Genomic DNA, 16,791 nt, shown 5'->3' with positions numbered 1-16,791 from the left:
TGCTGCATGATTAATGACTTTTGGTAAGTGCTACTGCGTGGTTTTGCAACTGCCACCCACGGCACAGATCACAAGGATGAAGGTGTAACAGACGACGACAGAGAGGCTTCCAATGACGATGATGATGATGACTCCATGACTTTTTTCCGTGACTTTGAAAACCGAGAAAGAGAGGACAGAAGCTCTCCCTCACATGGTCTTGCTCAACTTCAGAGGTCTGGCTTCTGGAATGTCCCACACACACTTGTCACACGCGCACACACACATACACACAAACACACACACACACATACACACAGCTCCTCTGATGAGTGACAGCGCTGAGACATGATGGATTAGCTGTGCATTTGGGGAGGAGCATCAGACCTCTTGATGGGTGATTGTTCCTTTAATAAAATGTAAAAATTGCATGAATTCGTTTAGTTTTTAAACAGCTCCAGGCAATTCATTTTGATTAAAAGTGATTGCAGAGGATGTGCTGTCGGAATCTGGCAGCTGTCTGGCAATCCAGCAGCTAGCCACAGATCCATGGGCCTCGTCTGACTACGACTGACAAACGTCCAGAAACTCAAAGGGAGAGTGAGAGAGTGAGAGAGAGAGAGAGAATGAGGGACACAGAGAGAGAGAATGAGGGAGAGAGAGAGAGAGAGAGAGAGGAGGACCTGCTGCACAAACACAAACCATCTTGGTTCAATGACCTAACAGCAGGATTGCACGTCTTCATACATCAGAGAGAGAGCCCTCCTGTTTGTTTTGTCTATCTCCATAAACGACAAATACAACTATTGGCAAAGTCCATACATTCTTCATTCCCCTGCCTCAGCCATCGCACTCTGTCCTTTGATCTGATTCAGAGGAAAGCTCTTTTCTCCTTTCTGATGTTGTCTGCTATGCCTGGCTAAGGTGCTTGATGTTATCTTCCTTCATGCTAACTTTAGCTTATCTCACGTCACCTTGCAAACATTTATCGAAAAAGGTCACAACGCTGTGGTTACATGCACCCTTGCAGCCCTGTGACATTATTTTTCCTGACGTGAGTCTCACTGATAGTCTTATCGTCCCGATTGCATGGATGACCAGAGAGAGAGAGAGAGCCATGTTTGTGTTATTTATCAGTTACAAAAACACTTCACTGCATCAAAAAAGGTACACACAACCCTCACAAGCTGCAGATGACTTAAACAAACATAACAGAGGACAACACTGACAAACGGTGATTGGGAACCCGCTCCTGTTCACCGTGGAGAAAGCAATGAGGTTTTTCTGTGAACTGCTGGGCTGCAGCAGGAAGACCTGTCCCTAGTACGCCCAGCTGTTTCTGCTCAGTGGTGAGAAGAGAGGAGATGAGGAGGGTTCTTGGGAATAGAAATGGGGGGATGTGGGGGGCAGAATCCCTGGGTTTTTAGTTCTTTGGGAACCGGGCTCAATTACAAAGATCTACTGAGGGGCTTGTGGCTTTGGTTACACAGCATCAGCCGCCTGTGACCAGCTCCTCTTTTACGGCCAGAGAGCTCCTGAGAGCCCGCTGTTATTCACAGTAGGGGGGTCGCCGGGAGGGGGGGTGGGGGCTGGGGGGCTCAAAGAAGGGACAGAGGAGTTCAGTCAGTGGGGGCCGCATCCACTTAGTGCTTCGATTACAGCCCAGTGAATATTAAATGTCCATCACATTGCCATAAAGAAAAAAGAACAGGAAGGACCAAACAACAAAAAACTATTCATGAGACAAATGAGAGAGGAAAAGCCCAACAGAGCCATAAAGGACATACAAAGGAAAAGTCAGACTGTTCTGTCTAGATATAAACGGACTAGCAGACTTTATATAAAACACACACTTGAGCTTACAAGAAATTGCACGAGCAGACTATCGGCAGTGTACACACTGTGAAATGAAAGAGACACACAGAGAGGGACAGAGAGAGATCTAGACGAAAGCCCAAAGAGAGGGAAAACCAAAGAGAGATGTAGTCGGAGATCTGAATCAACACCAATTGTCAGTGTAACCGGAAGCTTCTAAAGGCTTTGACTCCTGGACCGCATCAGAAAAGCACCTTGGTGAATGTGCGCCACCCCCCCTGTCCGCCTGCTCCGTTCTCGCTGGGCGGCCATGGGCGTCTCGACACGGCATCTCGGTGGAGAGCGAGCGAGTGAGGGAAGGCAACAATTTGCTCCTTCAGCCACAGAGTGGTTTTAAACTTAAGACCGAGGAAGTAGGGCGGAACGCAGCCTTTTATTTTCAGAGTGTGTTTTTCTCTTCTTCCCTGTTCACTCTCTTTTTCTTTCTCCTTCTCTTCCTATCCCTCCCTCCTTTCCCCCTCCCTCTCGATTCTGGAAGACACGACCAAATGGATTGCGACCAAACACAACCGTCACATAACACTACCGTACAAAGTTCACAAGGCAGGTCATGTCCTACACAGTAGCAATTCAATATTGCAATTATGATATTGGTTAGATGGCTCCCAAAAGAGAAACTCTATGAAATGACCACATAAATACATGTTGGCCTCGAGAATGCAAAAATTTGCTCCGGTTGATTCCGGAATGCTGAAACACTAACTCCAGATGTCTCGCCGTTAGTGGTCTAAGTTCACTGTTTCATGTCAAACAGACACCACCTAATAGATAAGTGTTCACGTTTACAGTATCCTTATAATTTCCGCACTCCTACAGAAGGTCTGCCAATGACAATATTAGCTGAAGCCTTCTGCTTTGATTACAAGGGATGATTGGGGTCAGGATGCGGGCCCCCTCAAAATGTTCTTGGTCGAACTTCACGTCACGCAGAGACCAAGTTAATGGTGATGACGGCTGACAACCTGAAACTAAATGTGGCATCTGTTCTCAACCAAAAAAAGAAAACTTTTCATGTGAAGATTAAAAATGGCTCTGGAACACCACAGCAATTTTGGGAGTTCTCATTCATCAACAAGTCCAAGCAAGCGCATTTCCTGAAGCAAGTCAGTAAGCGAGACAGAAAAAAACGAAACGATATTTGAATATCATTTCATATGCTAACCGCATTTTTCTTCAGAACAACACCGTTACTTTTAATTTCCAGCGAACAATGAAATTGCATTCTGATCATAAAAACGGTTAGTGCCGCCCATGATGGGAATCTTTAAATATGAAGCAGGGGGTTTTCTCATTAACTTTATTGCATATCCGAGTGAATCCCTCCAGCTGACAAGCTAGTCAAGGCCAGCGGGAAGGCTGTGTGATCAGAGAGGGGAGCGCGTGAGCACGCCATAAATGACATTCAGAAGAAAATGTCAAAGTAAATAAGAAGAGTTGTGGGCTTTACCCAAGCACAATAGCATTCAAATGATAGAGAGAGAGAGTGGGACTGTTTTGGCAGAAGAGAATGAGTAAGGATAGATGAGAAACAACAGGGCAGAAGAAAAGGAGAATTGAAATAATGTGGGTAACTGTCATGTGTGGACATAGATGAAAGCAGAGCCTCGTCTGGCTCTAAAGGGACGAAACACACACACACACACACACACACACACACACACACACACACACACACACACACTGATGAGATCAAACTAGATATTGATCTTGGTTTAAATCATGACATTTTCATCTAAGGGGAAATGGGAAGGCTTCCTTTGAAGACTATTTATTATGTTCAGTTTGAGCAGTTGGGAATGTGACAGTTGGTAGTTCTCTCCCTACCTGTCTATCTCTCTCTCTTTCACTCTCTGTCTTCTCTCTCTCTTTTTTCACACTCGCAGCACTGACTTCAATATTGACTAGCACTGCACAGTGCAGCTGACAGCTTAATTCGACGTTGTCCAAACGCACCCCCCCCCCCCTTTTCAGATCAAACTGGACTGACTGAGTGAACCTGACACCTCCGAGTTCACTGAAGGCTGCTCCCAGCACTGCCTTTTACATAACCATAACATCTGTCATGTCTGATCCACTCAAATCACCCCCCAGACACCCACCCGGTGCTGCCGCTCACTTCTCCACCCCACCCCCCCAAAAGCCCAACACGCCACGTCAGCCTGCTATTTGCCTAGAGGCTGGGGGAAGCTACAGGTGGAGGAGGTGGGCAGCTGGATGAAGATACAGGTGGAGGAGGTGGGCAGCTGGATGAAGATACAGGTGGAGGAGGTAGGCAGATGGATGAAGATACAGGAAGAGGAGGTGGAGAAGGTGAAGGTACAGGTGGAGGAGGTGGAGAAGGTGAAGGTACAGGTGGAGGAGGTGGGCAGCTGTGTGAAGATACAGGAGGAGGAGGTGGAGAAGGTGAAGGTACAGGTGGAGGAGGTGGAGGAGGTGAAGGTACAGGTGGAGGAGGTGGGCAGCTGTGTGAAGATACAGGAGGAGGAGGTGGAGAAGGTGAAGGTACAGGTGGAGGAGGTGGGCAGCTGGGTGAATGGGTGGTGGGGTTATGGGGGCCTACACCGTATGTGGCCCTGATCAGGCCTGTGCCCCTTTTCCAGTACAATCTGTTACATGTGCGTAAGGGTCCAAGTGGAAACCGCCCGATGGGCACAATGGACGAATGGATCAAGTGCCCCCGTAATAACAGCCGTGACGGCTGGGGCTGCTTTAAATTGCCTGCCCAGAGGCTTGTGGCCTGTGGAGACTGTGGAGGCCATGGAGGCTAAAGAGGCTGTGGAGGGCTGCTGGCAAGCAGGGCGCTGCCCCTGTGCCCCTAATCTCCTCTCCTCTGGGCCAGCAGGAGGCCACACTGAGGTCAGCACAGAGGCACTGGCCTCACAGCCATCATCCAGCCTCTGCCAACACGAGCTGCTGCACCAGAGTGCCCTGCAAGAGACAGTCTCTCTCTTTCTTTATTCATCTGCCTCTCTCTATCTCTCTATCTTTTTCTTCCCTTCTCTGTATAATTTCCAGTCTCATGATCTCTATCTGTCTCCCCTTCTTTCAAGCTATCTCTGCTGCTCCATTACATATTTTCCCCCTTCTATCAATCGCTCTCTCTTCCCCTTCTTTTTCCCCTTCTATCTCTTTTTCTGTCTCTATTCACTCTCCTCTCTCTTACGCTCTACCTATCTCCCCCTTCTCTCTTCTTTTTTCTTTCTCTATCCATTGCACTCTCCTTCTATCCCCTTCTCACTATCCCTTTTTCCATCTCCTTTCTATCTATCTCTCTTCTACACCTTCTCCTAAACAAAAACAATAAGCTGAATAATGCTCCTTTCCTCACATAAAAATGTGTGTTTGTGTTTCAGGACCTCAAGCACGCTGGGGGCTTTCAAGTCGAGACACGCCAGGTTTTTTTTTTTTTTTTTTCAGAACAATTTTAAACAGCAGATACTCTCACCCTCCCTTTGTTCTCCAGGGAAAACGTCCTGATCTCCCCCACCTCCCCCTCCACCTCCTCCTCCTCCTCCCGCTCCACATCCACATGTATGTAGTGTAAATATAGTCAGCCTCAAAGCAGCGCAGATGGCCCTCTGTGCCTCTTCCTCTGGGTCAGAAGACCGCACTGACACCACAACAAACAAGCAGCACCAGCTATGCAGGACGTCAGTGAAACAAGAACCGCCTCCCTGAAACCAGCACCAGCTATGCAGGCCGTCAGTACAACCACCGCCACATCACTAAAACCAGCACCAAACCAGAAGCAGCTATGGAGGCAATTACTAAACCAGCAAAATACAGCGCCATCTATGCAGTACATTACTAATGCCAGCAACAGCTATACAGGCCATCACTCAGTGCGGTTACATGTGCCCATTTTTCGAGCGTAGTCGGGTTTCAATCGAAGTTCCAATTCATGTAACTCCCCAAATCTAGATTTCCTGTGTCCGACTGAAATTAGATTTACACCCCCAGATAAGTGATCGGATTACGCTGGAAATCGGACAACGCGCGCATGTAACTCTCGAAACTAGATTACAACTGGACATCAACAACTTTTGCGCATGCTTGAGATCCTGCCCATATACATACAGTATAAACATGCATCATATATGTCTATGATATGATAATCGCTGCTAGACGCTCACTGTTCTTGTGCTCCCTCTCATTCACTTTGAAATACTGAAATTAAACTGAAACGTTGACTGCGACTGTTTTGGACAGAACGCGCTGATTCACTGAACAAATATTTTCATATTACTTTTCCACCACTTGTTATACATGTAATCCATGCATATCGATGTTAATCAATCAATACTAATACAACTTTAACTGTGATGTGTTTTTGTCTCATTTCACAACTTATTTACTGTATAATCAACGGTAGCAGATGCCCGCTTGTAAACATTCCACATTTAATTTGAACTGACGCGGCCAAGATCTGGATTTGTCACTGCCATGTACCGTGAGATAACGCAGTTAACCCCCCATGGATAGAGAGGTCGGGCTTTGGCCGAAATCGGGTTTATGCCATCATATAACCACACTGACTAACTCCAGAACCAGCTATCCAGGACATCACTAACTCCAGAACTAGCTATACAGGACATCACTAACTCCAGAACTAGCTATCCAGGACATCACTAACTCCAGAACTAGCTATCCAGGACATCACTAACTCCAGAACTAGCTATACAGGCCATCACTAACTCCAGAACCAGCTATACAGGCCATCACTAACTCCAGAACTAGCTATACAGGCCATCACTAACTCCAGAACCAGCTATACAGGCCATCACTAACTCCAGCAGCAGCTATGCAGGACATTACTAACGCCAGCACTGCAGCATTGTCGCTTCAGTGATGTTGTGTGAGTTGCCTGTGTGCCCAATTTAAAATAGTTGGTGATTTTGTTCCGTTGACGTTCCCATCCTCTGGCCTTCCACTGGGTATGTGAAGGCTGCATGTGGGCACAGGGGTGGGGAAACAGGCCCGCCACTCCTCACTGATGAGACAGACCTCACTGAGAAACAGGCCCGCCACTCCTCACTGATGAGACAGACCTCACTGAGAAACAGGCCCACTGCTGCTCACGGAGGAGACAGACCTCACTGAGAAACAGGCCCACTGCTGCTCACGGAGGAGAGAGACCTCACTGAGAAACAGGCCCACTGCTGCTCACGGAGGAGAGAGACCTCACTGAGAAACAGGCCCACCGCTGCTCACGGAGGAGAGAGACCTCACTGAGAAACAGGCCCACCGCTGCTCACGGAGGAGAGAGACCTCACTGAGAAACAGGCCCGCCGCTGCTCACGGAGAAGACAGACAGACCTCACTGAGAAACAGGCCCCACTGCTGCTTACGAAGGAGACAGACCTCACTGAGGCCCTTCCTCAATGTGGCAAATGTGGAGCTGGACACAGACGTGGTCTTGGTCTCACTGGGCGCAGTGCAGTGAAGCCTAGTACAGTAGAGCACAATGTAGCCTGTGTGTGTGTGTGTGTGTGTGTGTGTGTGTGTGTGTGTGTGTGTGTGTCTGCTGCACAGTCACTTACAAAGAAGCCTTGCTCTCCTTCCGCACAAAGACAGGGCCACATCAGAGCTATGTGTCACTTCCTTCATCCTACACCCCTCCAACACACACATACAGACACACACACACACACACACACAAACACACACCAGCAGCAGCGTCTTGAATGGTCCACATGCATTCCTCTGTTTCAAATGTTTTCCCGAATGTCACAGCTTCACACCCTCATTCTCTTTCTCCCTTTTTTCTCCCGCTCTTTTTCTTTCTCTCTCCCTCCCCATTTCTCTCTTTTTTTCTCTCCCTTCCTACTTCCCTCCCCCTCTCTCTTTCTTTTTTTCCCTCTCCCTCTCCCTTTCTCCATACCTCCCTCACTCTTTCTGTTCCTCTCTCTCCCTCTCTCTCTCCCTCTCTCAGCTGACCAGCTGATTATAAACCCAGACCCTTCCCTCCCATCAGTACCACAGGTACAAGTGTATCTATGGGAAATTACAGGTAGTGGGTTTCTTCACAGGTGTCTGGGCTTTCAAAGGGACAGGAAGAGAGGACTGCCGAGACCGAGAGAGGCACAGAAAGACCCAGACGTAAAAACAAACCGAAAGAGAGAGACTGAGAGAGAGGAGAAGAAAGAGCCAGGAGACTCTAAGAGAGAGATTGGGAGAGCGAGAACGTCAGACTAGTGTAAAAGGAGAGAGAGAAAAAGAGAGAAAGAAGGAGAGAGAGGTAGAGAGGGAGTGTGTGAGAGAGAAAGAGAGAGAGAGGGAGAGAGAGAGGCACAGACGAGAAACAGACACAGACCTGACACCTGGGCGAGAGGTCAGACAAGAGGAGAACAAGCCTCAGGGTTTGAATCCCATGTTCTGACCCCTTTTAAACACGAGCAGGAACATGGGAGGCTTATGAAGTCTCCAGATGGCTTACTGCAGCACACACACCCCTACACACACACACACACACACAAGCGTGCATGCTCAACACACACCCCTTACACACATGTACACAAACACACCCACACGTACGCATATACACAGCACACACACACACACAAAAACACACACACACACTCACACAAACCCACACTCACATACACGAATCATCCACACACACACACACACACTCACACACCTAAAGAGGTCCTCTCCACCTCCTCTCCTTCACGGACCTGAGGGCCCAGAAAATCGGAAACATTTACAATCATGTTACGGATCATGACTGAATCCTGCATAAAACTGCACCAGAAACCCCCTCTGCTTAAAAAAAAGAAGAAAAAAAAAAACCTACATCACAAACCATGTCCATTCATCTCCACACACTGATCAGAGACCTGGCAGCACACAGACAGGAGCACACCGCCTGGAAAATAAGCATCCATTAAGAAGCCCATGGGAGGGGGAGGGGGGGTGTTACAAAGCACAGCAGTCCCCAGAGAGAGCCCATCAAACAGCCCTGAGCCGCAGCAGCGGAGGTGCCTCTCACCCCGCGGCCAGGCCACCTGGCCACTGTTGCACGCCTCCCATATTTCACTAACAGCTGCAGGCCCCGGTCTGGTCTGGTCTGGTCTGGTCTGGTCTGGTCTGGTGTGGTGCTTGTATGGTGCGGTAGGGTGTGATGTGGTGTGGTGAGGAGATGCTCTTGACGGACTCCAGACTCTGACTGTGTTTGATGGCCTTGAGAGCCTCAGAGGGATGGCTTTTAAAGGGAAGAGACAAGGTGCAGGGGCTGGGGAGAGCGCTCCATCAATCACCTTCTTCTCCTTCTTTATCGTCCAATTCCTGAGTCACAAGAAAAGCCTACAGCTGTGTGTCAGGTGGATAGAGTAGTTTGTATCCAGGTTTTTCCTGCATAGAGAAAATTTGGGCGCGCGCCTATGCTGTTTTCCCGAGCGCCCATGAAAAATCCCGAGTGCCTAAGGCAAACAAAAAAAGAGTCCTGTCATCCAATTCAGCTTAATGGTGTTTTGAGCACTCACGTTGAATTCAAGACAGCAGCAGCAGATCCCGCCTCCCACCCTCTCAGCCAATCATTGAGCAAAGGCTTCTCCAAGCTTGCCAGTTTAGAGAAGATGCTAGTTGGACTTTTTTTTATAAAAATCCAAACTATGCATCACTGTTCTCCCTCCATGTACGTGCTCCTCTTAAAGGAGCCGCACCATCTTACAACACATTCTTGCAATGTGAATCATTTAAATTAAATATGCTTAATGGCCTTCTTGTGCACGCTTGTGCGTTTTTACAGTGCTTGTTTGTGTGAGCAAGCATTTATCTGTTAATGCCCCAGTTTAATAAAGCCAGGCTATTCATAAAAAAAGTATGTAAATGTGGCATTAGTATGAACAGTTGAGAAATTGACTCCGTTGGGCTCGGTTTGGGTTCGGAAAAAAATATTTTAATGGCTGTCGGCCTTGGTCCGGGCTCGGTTACTACTTTGTCGGACCTGGCTCGGACAGAAAATTCACCCGATCCATGCTCTAGGGGGGGAGGGGGCGTGAAAGTGTATAGCCAACAGATGACCCCTCCCCCTCCACCCGCAACGAAGTTTTGACATATTTTTCACAGGCAGATGTCATGTGCTGTTGTTACCTCCGCCAAGGAGGTTATGTTTTCGCCCCTGTATGATTGTTTGTTTGTTTGTTTGTCAGCAGGATTACGCAGAAACGCATGGACTGATTTCCATCAAACTTTGTGGGGAGATTGGGTAATATAATGGCAATAATTTATTAGATTTTCAGATGTCAAGGTCAAAGGTAAAGGTCACAAGGCGGAGGTTTGCATTCTCTGAATGCTCCCATTCTTGTTAACAATGCAACTAGTGGAAGTAGCAAGGTGCTTAGTGTTGCCATATTGGAAATGGCGAAGTATCATACCAAATGCTCAAAATTATCATCTTTGGAGGAAATTATCGTGCATCTGGCAACACTGAGAGGGCAGTCGACCAATGACCGTTTTCTCTACAGTCAGAACTCGAACAAGAAGGTGGAAGATAAGTGAGATACCCTTTCCCAAAGTTGTAAAAACTAGGCTGTGGAGGGCCCAGAGAACCACAAATATCCAAAGAGGCAAAATCCAGGACATTTTGGAATCTCTGCTGGATGCATTTTTTAGGTCTCAAAAAGAGGACATGTCCGGGTAAAAGAGGACGTCTGGTCACCCTACCTACATTATCTTAAAAAAAACAATACTTTGATAGTAGGCTTAGAGTTTAATTTAAGCAGTGTGTGTGTGAACTTATTTATCCTTTGTGTGATGGTAAGAATAATATTAATGCCATATATACAATAACTGACTTATGAGAGCTAACCAAAGACTGGTGGCTGCCGATTTAGCAGTCAACCTACCTTACTCTGTACGTTTAGATGCTATAGAGGTAGCTGTAAGCCATTAGATGGCTGGGAAATATTTATTATGTATAAATAACAGCTCACCTTTATCTTTTTAACCAGATTTGTAAACAGGTCGCGATCACCAGGCTCAATAGGTACAATAGGCTACCTTGGTTAAAAATCGAATTTCGGTAGAGTCATGCTAGCATTGCGCTAAATAATTAGACAGCTAACATTAATACGTGGTGTTTACATAAAGCCACTTATGGCATAAATATTATTCTAAAACACCTTCACTAGTTGTTTTAAGCAGATTTGTAAGCAATTCATCACGTTTGCAATGCACATCAGCGAATATGTTCTGAATAGTATGTTTCAAGAAGGCTACAGCCAAACCCTCATTCTGTTTTGATCAATAGTAATCGAGATGATAAGTCTGATCTATACGCAACTGTGAGGTGCGCGAATGGACAGAGCGGCCAGCTGCCAATCACTTAATTACTCAACCTGCGTATGCATCCTGACTTCATCAGTCGGCGGTTTCAATATATATGGCTTTCAATTTATTAAAATATCTGCTATGTTGAGAACTTACAGAGGTGTAGGCTATTACTTGATTTGTCTACCCCCTTTGAACGAGTACCAGTAGAAGGCGGGGCCTCAGGAAGGCAGACAATAGCATTGGTTTACAGTGTTGGGAGTAACGCGTTACAAAAGTAACAAATTACTGTAATGCATTGCTTTTTGCGGTAACGCGGTAATGTAAGGCATTACAGAAAAAAAATTGGTAATATTTACCTCGGTACAAATGTCAGTAACACGCGTTACAATGCATTTTTAACCTGGAATGAAGTGTTTTATTTTCCTTCATCCAAATTCGCCAAAATCAGCAGAGATCAGCAGAGGTGAAACCTTGGCGCAAAATGTTTCACTTCCTTTTCCTAATCGATGCCGCTTTCAACGGTGGAATCGCCAGCTTTCCGAAAAATTGGCAGCAAGATCCCTGTGGCCACTAGCAGCAATGATGACAAGGTAAGGCTAAAACGTTCAGATATGGTATCCTTGCAGATATGATTCCCACACTACCATTGCGTCAACATGTTTTTTTCTTACTGGGCTAAGGTAACTTTCCTTCTGAAGCCATGTCACAATTAAATTAAATGTGGTTTGGAGCCACAAATGCATTGGTTCTAACAGACATGAATGAAAATGTACTTTTCCATTCTCAGAATATAGCTTAAAAAATGAATCACAAACGATTAAATATGTGGCCATCCATCAACATGATCAGACAAGTTCAGAGAATTAACGTTAGCCTACTTTAGCACCAAGGTTCTCCCTCCTAGGCTAGGCTATGTGATGTTACTTCACCCGCCACTGTGGCTGTATCGTTTGACTTAAGACTCTTATCAAAGCAAACAAATGTATTGACAGTCTCTAGTTCCGCTACATATCTAACTGAACACAGGGATTTTGTTTCATATCAAAAATACGCCTAAAAGCCCACCTCTCCACTGAATAACCCGCTAGCTTGTTAGCTGAAAATACTTGGTAACGTTACTAACTTAGCTCTTTTACCATACAGTGTACATGTAGGATAAAGCGTCTTTCTGTTAAAGTGCACTTTACCTACAAATACCACTACTACCTACTAGTTTAGCCCAGAGCCCTAGAATCTTTCTATCTTTCTAGAATCCTTCTATGTATCTGGTTTAACCTACATAGTTCATTCATTTGCAATGCACATCATAGTTAACCTACATAGTTCATTTGGGTTGTACATTGTAAGGCCCCTTAGCTAATATGTAGTGTTTATATCTTAGACTCTTGAATTTGAAATCTGGCTATTTTCTTATATTTTCAGCATGTAGTTCAAAGCCGAAAAACCTTCACAAAGGACTTGGATGCCCAGGTGCTATGTGTAGGCCTACTGCCTCCCCACCATAGGTGTACAGCCCATACACTAATCCAGTTGCAAAGTATTTTTTATTTTTTATGACGCATAAACTATGCTTAATGCTGTGAAGTTGGAAATAATAAAGGCATAGAAATGCTAATTGTGTATCCTGTGATATTTTTAGACATTACAATACAGTCCAATTATTGTTAATATGAATAGGCCTAAAGTTACAGTATTTCTATCACAATTTGCCAGACTTTGACCTTTTGTCTGTTCTTGCGATGATTGTTCTTTGTATTGTGCCATGAGCCATCACTGTGGCTATTATGTTCTACTGTTTACCATAAGTACAGATACCACATCACCTTCCACTGGATGTGTTTTTCACTAATTAAGCGTCTTGAACTTCTTTACAGTAAGATTGCCAAATCCATACTTCCAGTGATTTTGGTGCGAGTAACTTACAAGTAATACAATAGTAGTGTAATGCCTTACATTTTAAAAACAGTAATATTGTAATGTAACGAATTACTTTAAAATGACAGTAACAAGTAATAAATAATGCATTCCAGTTTTGAAGTAACTTGCCCAACACTGTTGGTTTATCAATGAAAGCTCTGAATATAATAATATTAATATTATTATATTGATTAACCGGTGCGGTTATAAACTGTCGTTCCACTGCGAGGGCCAGCCCGACGTGCACGAATACACCTGTACAAATGCACATTAAATTTCCACTCAAAATGCTGTCAAAAGTTTGATTATCAATTTCCAAAGCAGCCTCCATTGGTGAAAATAATGGTAAGTAGGTTTGAATAATAAACATGAATAGTAATAATAGATAAACTTGACTTTCATAATTGTGTGTGTTCCATTTCTGACCACTGGTTAGTTCTAGATTCTATTGACATAGATTTCAGTAGTTTGCATATATATGAGGTAAACCTTGATAATCTTTGAACCATACATGATAGCACCATGGGGCTTGGACTATTGTCAATATATTAGCCTATCTATTTTGATTTAAAGTGGAAGCAAAATTATAACCTCAAGCATAGCCTCCATTATTTATGAAATGTAAAAATATATATATATTTAAATTATAAAATATAAAGCCAACCTTTTACAAGCAAACCATTTATTTTCAACTGTTCAAACAGTCACAACTACTAAAGGTGGGAAGCCTCTACAAACCTGCCAGTAAAAATCTGAAGCTGAACTATCTGAGTACATACTTTATACGGGTAACAGGTTTAGTATGTTGACAGATGTTGATCCAAACAGTCTTTTATTAAGAAGGGTGCCAATAACAAAGGATTGCCCCGTTGTGCTCTCATGTCATCTGAATCCCTGAGCAAATATGGCATCTCCATCAGCAGAATGGCACTGAGGGGCAGATGGCACCATTCAGCCAGCCCTGCATTAGGCCTGCCTGCCTGCGCTATAATGACACGCTCGTAAGCGATCATCACCACATCTGCTCTCCAGTAGGTAAGTTACACAAGGCTGGATACCTCCAGCCACCAGGCACAATTAAAGGCCTGGCCTGCTGGTCCTGACAACCTCTGACTGCGGCCCTCATCTGGCCGAAACCATACAGCTCTACTCCAGGCCTGGGCCCAGCCTGGTCAGGTGGGCAGCAGTGATGTGGGATGTGTTTTGATGTTAGAGAGGTCTGTTTGTGACGCTGTGAAAGGATACTACATGTTGTGGTGAATTCCTACAGGCTTACATGAAGACAAAAAGCATAAACAAATTTACCGTGTGCAGTTGGCTGTTATTACATTTCAGGTCAACCAACACAAAAGCCTCTTTCTGAATGTCACTGAAAATGCGGCACTGTTCAGAGACTGAGTCGTGACAACAGCAACCAAAACACCTGCAGATGGCCCTGGTGCATTCCATATCTAACAGTCACTGAAACTCACAAACACGGCCACATGTGCCCTGACAAGATTTGCAGACACCTTCGATATGCGGTGTGACAGTAAGCGACAGCAAGCCACTGAATGCCAAAAACACCAGTGACAACCACAAGACAGGCAGCTGATGTGTGAGGATTGCATTGGAGGCCAGCAGTCTGTTTCAATAACACGCTCCGAAAGAAAAATCACCCCTGTGCATGGCAGGTGCATGAAATCAGTGGCAGCCTCAGACCCCCTCAATCCAGCCACTCTAACCATCATGGTACGGTCAGAACAGTGTGGACTCAACAGAACCAGAAACCGGAGAGTCCAGTTGAGGTTCTTATGTTTCTTGAGGACAATAGCCGAGAAGGCTGTACAATTTTGCCAAGTTGTTTTGAAAAGAGACAAGGGTCAGTGCAGATTTCAGATGAGCAGCCTCTGTTGAATAGAGGGGCATAAACTGTGTGGCGTTTCTGATGAGGAGAGATTACTCTTAAACTGAAATGAACCGCAGAGGCAGCTCCAGAGCCGCAGTTAAAGGCCTGAATATTCACGCTTATCAGGTATACAATAGGCTCTCTGATCATTTTTAACAGTCCTGGCCACTGATCAGGCTGAAATGAGCTGATTATTCTGAAGTGGACAGACACACAGAACTCATGCAGAACGGGGTTGTAATACCTGACTGCGATTTTAATACCACCTGCAAATAGAATCGCCTCAAGCAATCATAAATTAGAAGTGCAATAAAAAGAACAGTGAAGTGTATTTGATATTGGCATGTGCACCGTATATTTTTTTACAAGTTGCGTGTAAAAAATTAATTATTTCTAGATTTAATACAAATATTCAACACTTCGTGTCTTCGGTGCCTGAGAGCTTTAAATACGTTGTTAATACATAGGTACACATGGCAATGCTTACGCAGTGCCCAGATGGCAAAACCTCTAATTTGAATCAGACCTTATAATTAAGAAACTAAAAAATTAAAAAGGAAAGCATGAGGATGTGCTTTAAAAACTTGAAACAAAACACAAATTACAGCATGAGAAGTTTGGTTTGTGTGGTCGTTATTAAACGAACAATTTCTTTCTTCTCTGAATGGGTTTCGTTTTGAAACGAAATCCGATTCCATATGTGTAATTTGGAAACATAGCTTCCCGCAGAGCCATCCCTTTTTCCCTCGGACCAAAAGAACGAGAAAAATGACTGGCTGGATATCTGAGAGCGTGAGACTGAGCTACAGGAAACGTTTGATATTCAATCATCCAATGTAGTAATGATGGAATTATAGTATAAAATGCCTCTCACTACAGTCTACCTATCCTTGAAACAGTTGGGAAGACAGTGATGATGAAAACAATTATTCAGTCTTATTCATCTAATACTTTGCACTGATTGCCACCGCACCATAAACTCTTCCTATAAAATGTCTATTGCAATAGTCAATGTGTCATACACACATGCTTTTTGATACAAGCAACACATACACGGACACCTCCGATCACCTTCATTTAGTGGCCTCGATTTTTGTATATATTCTTAGAGTGAATTAGACATGTTAACAACGACGTTAAGCAACCGGAATGATAAGCGCATCACTTAGTTTTTCTGTTTACCTTCCCTAACGTTTACTTGTTGTAGGTAAAGAGGTAAATGTTGTCTGAAGACTCTCAGTTCGATTCAGTACGTTTATGTCAGTTTGTGATTTAACGTGTATCGATGCGTTTCTATCTAACGTAGCACAGTAGTGTATCATTACGATCAAGACCATGTTCTGTAAAGATTTTGCTTCATCTTGAACGCACTACCGTTTACAGGCATCCATATCCAAACCTCACGGACTGCAAACACAACCAGCGGTGCAAAGCCATTAACAAACTTACCAGTTTCAAACTGGATCGAAGTTGAGGAGGACAGGAACCCAGCGAGAAGTAGTGCTGCGACTGTCAAAGAATCCATAGCTCTCTCCTTTGCCTACGACTGACCGAGGAATTGTGTTGCGTGTTGCGTTCCTCTTTAGAATTGGGCAAGAGCGATTGCAGGTGACTCCGTTTGGATACAGCCGCCGGAGCTGATGCAGCTTGCTCTAATGAAGTCTCCGAACGGGCTTCCGTTAAGTGCTCCTGAACTTCAAGGCAGATATGTGTACTCCCGGCTCAAGAGATAGTATGAAGTAGGGATCCTATTTCCAATCATGTGACAGGAAATCGGGGTAAGATATTCAACCTGCAGCATCGGGAAAAGGACACGCCTATTGTGGAACAGCTTGAAAGTGTATCATCTTTTTTGT

The 16,791-nt window shown here is 44.8% G+C and overlaps 1 protein-coding gene across 1 annotated transcript in view; it reads right to left on the bottom strand.

Annotated features, from left to right (window-relative positions):
- Window positions 1-16,460, bottom strand: part of kremen1 (kringle containing transmembrane protein 1) — a gene marked incomplete at both ends in the record, with an annotated part of 63,947 nt that extends 47,487 nt beyond the window's left edge. The window contains one exon of the mRNA XM_080852464.1: window positions 16,385-16,460. Coding sequence (XP_080708590.1) covers window positions 16,385-16,460 — 76 coding nt within the window. The remainder of the gene's footprint in view (window positions 1-16,384) is intronic.
- Window positions 16,461-16,791: the final 331 nt, after the last annotated feature.

Source organism: Sprattus sprattus (genome assembly GCF_963457725.1).
Source record: "Sprattus sprattus genome assembly, chromosome: 15".
Lineage (NCBI taxonomy): Eukaryota > Metazoa > Chordata > Actinopteri > Clupeiformes > Clupeidae > Sprattus > Sprattus sprattus.
The sequence above is the reverse complement of the archived record's forward strand: the minus strand, read 5'-3'. Positions and strand labels throughout refer to the sequence as shown.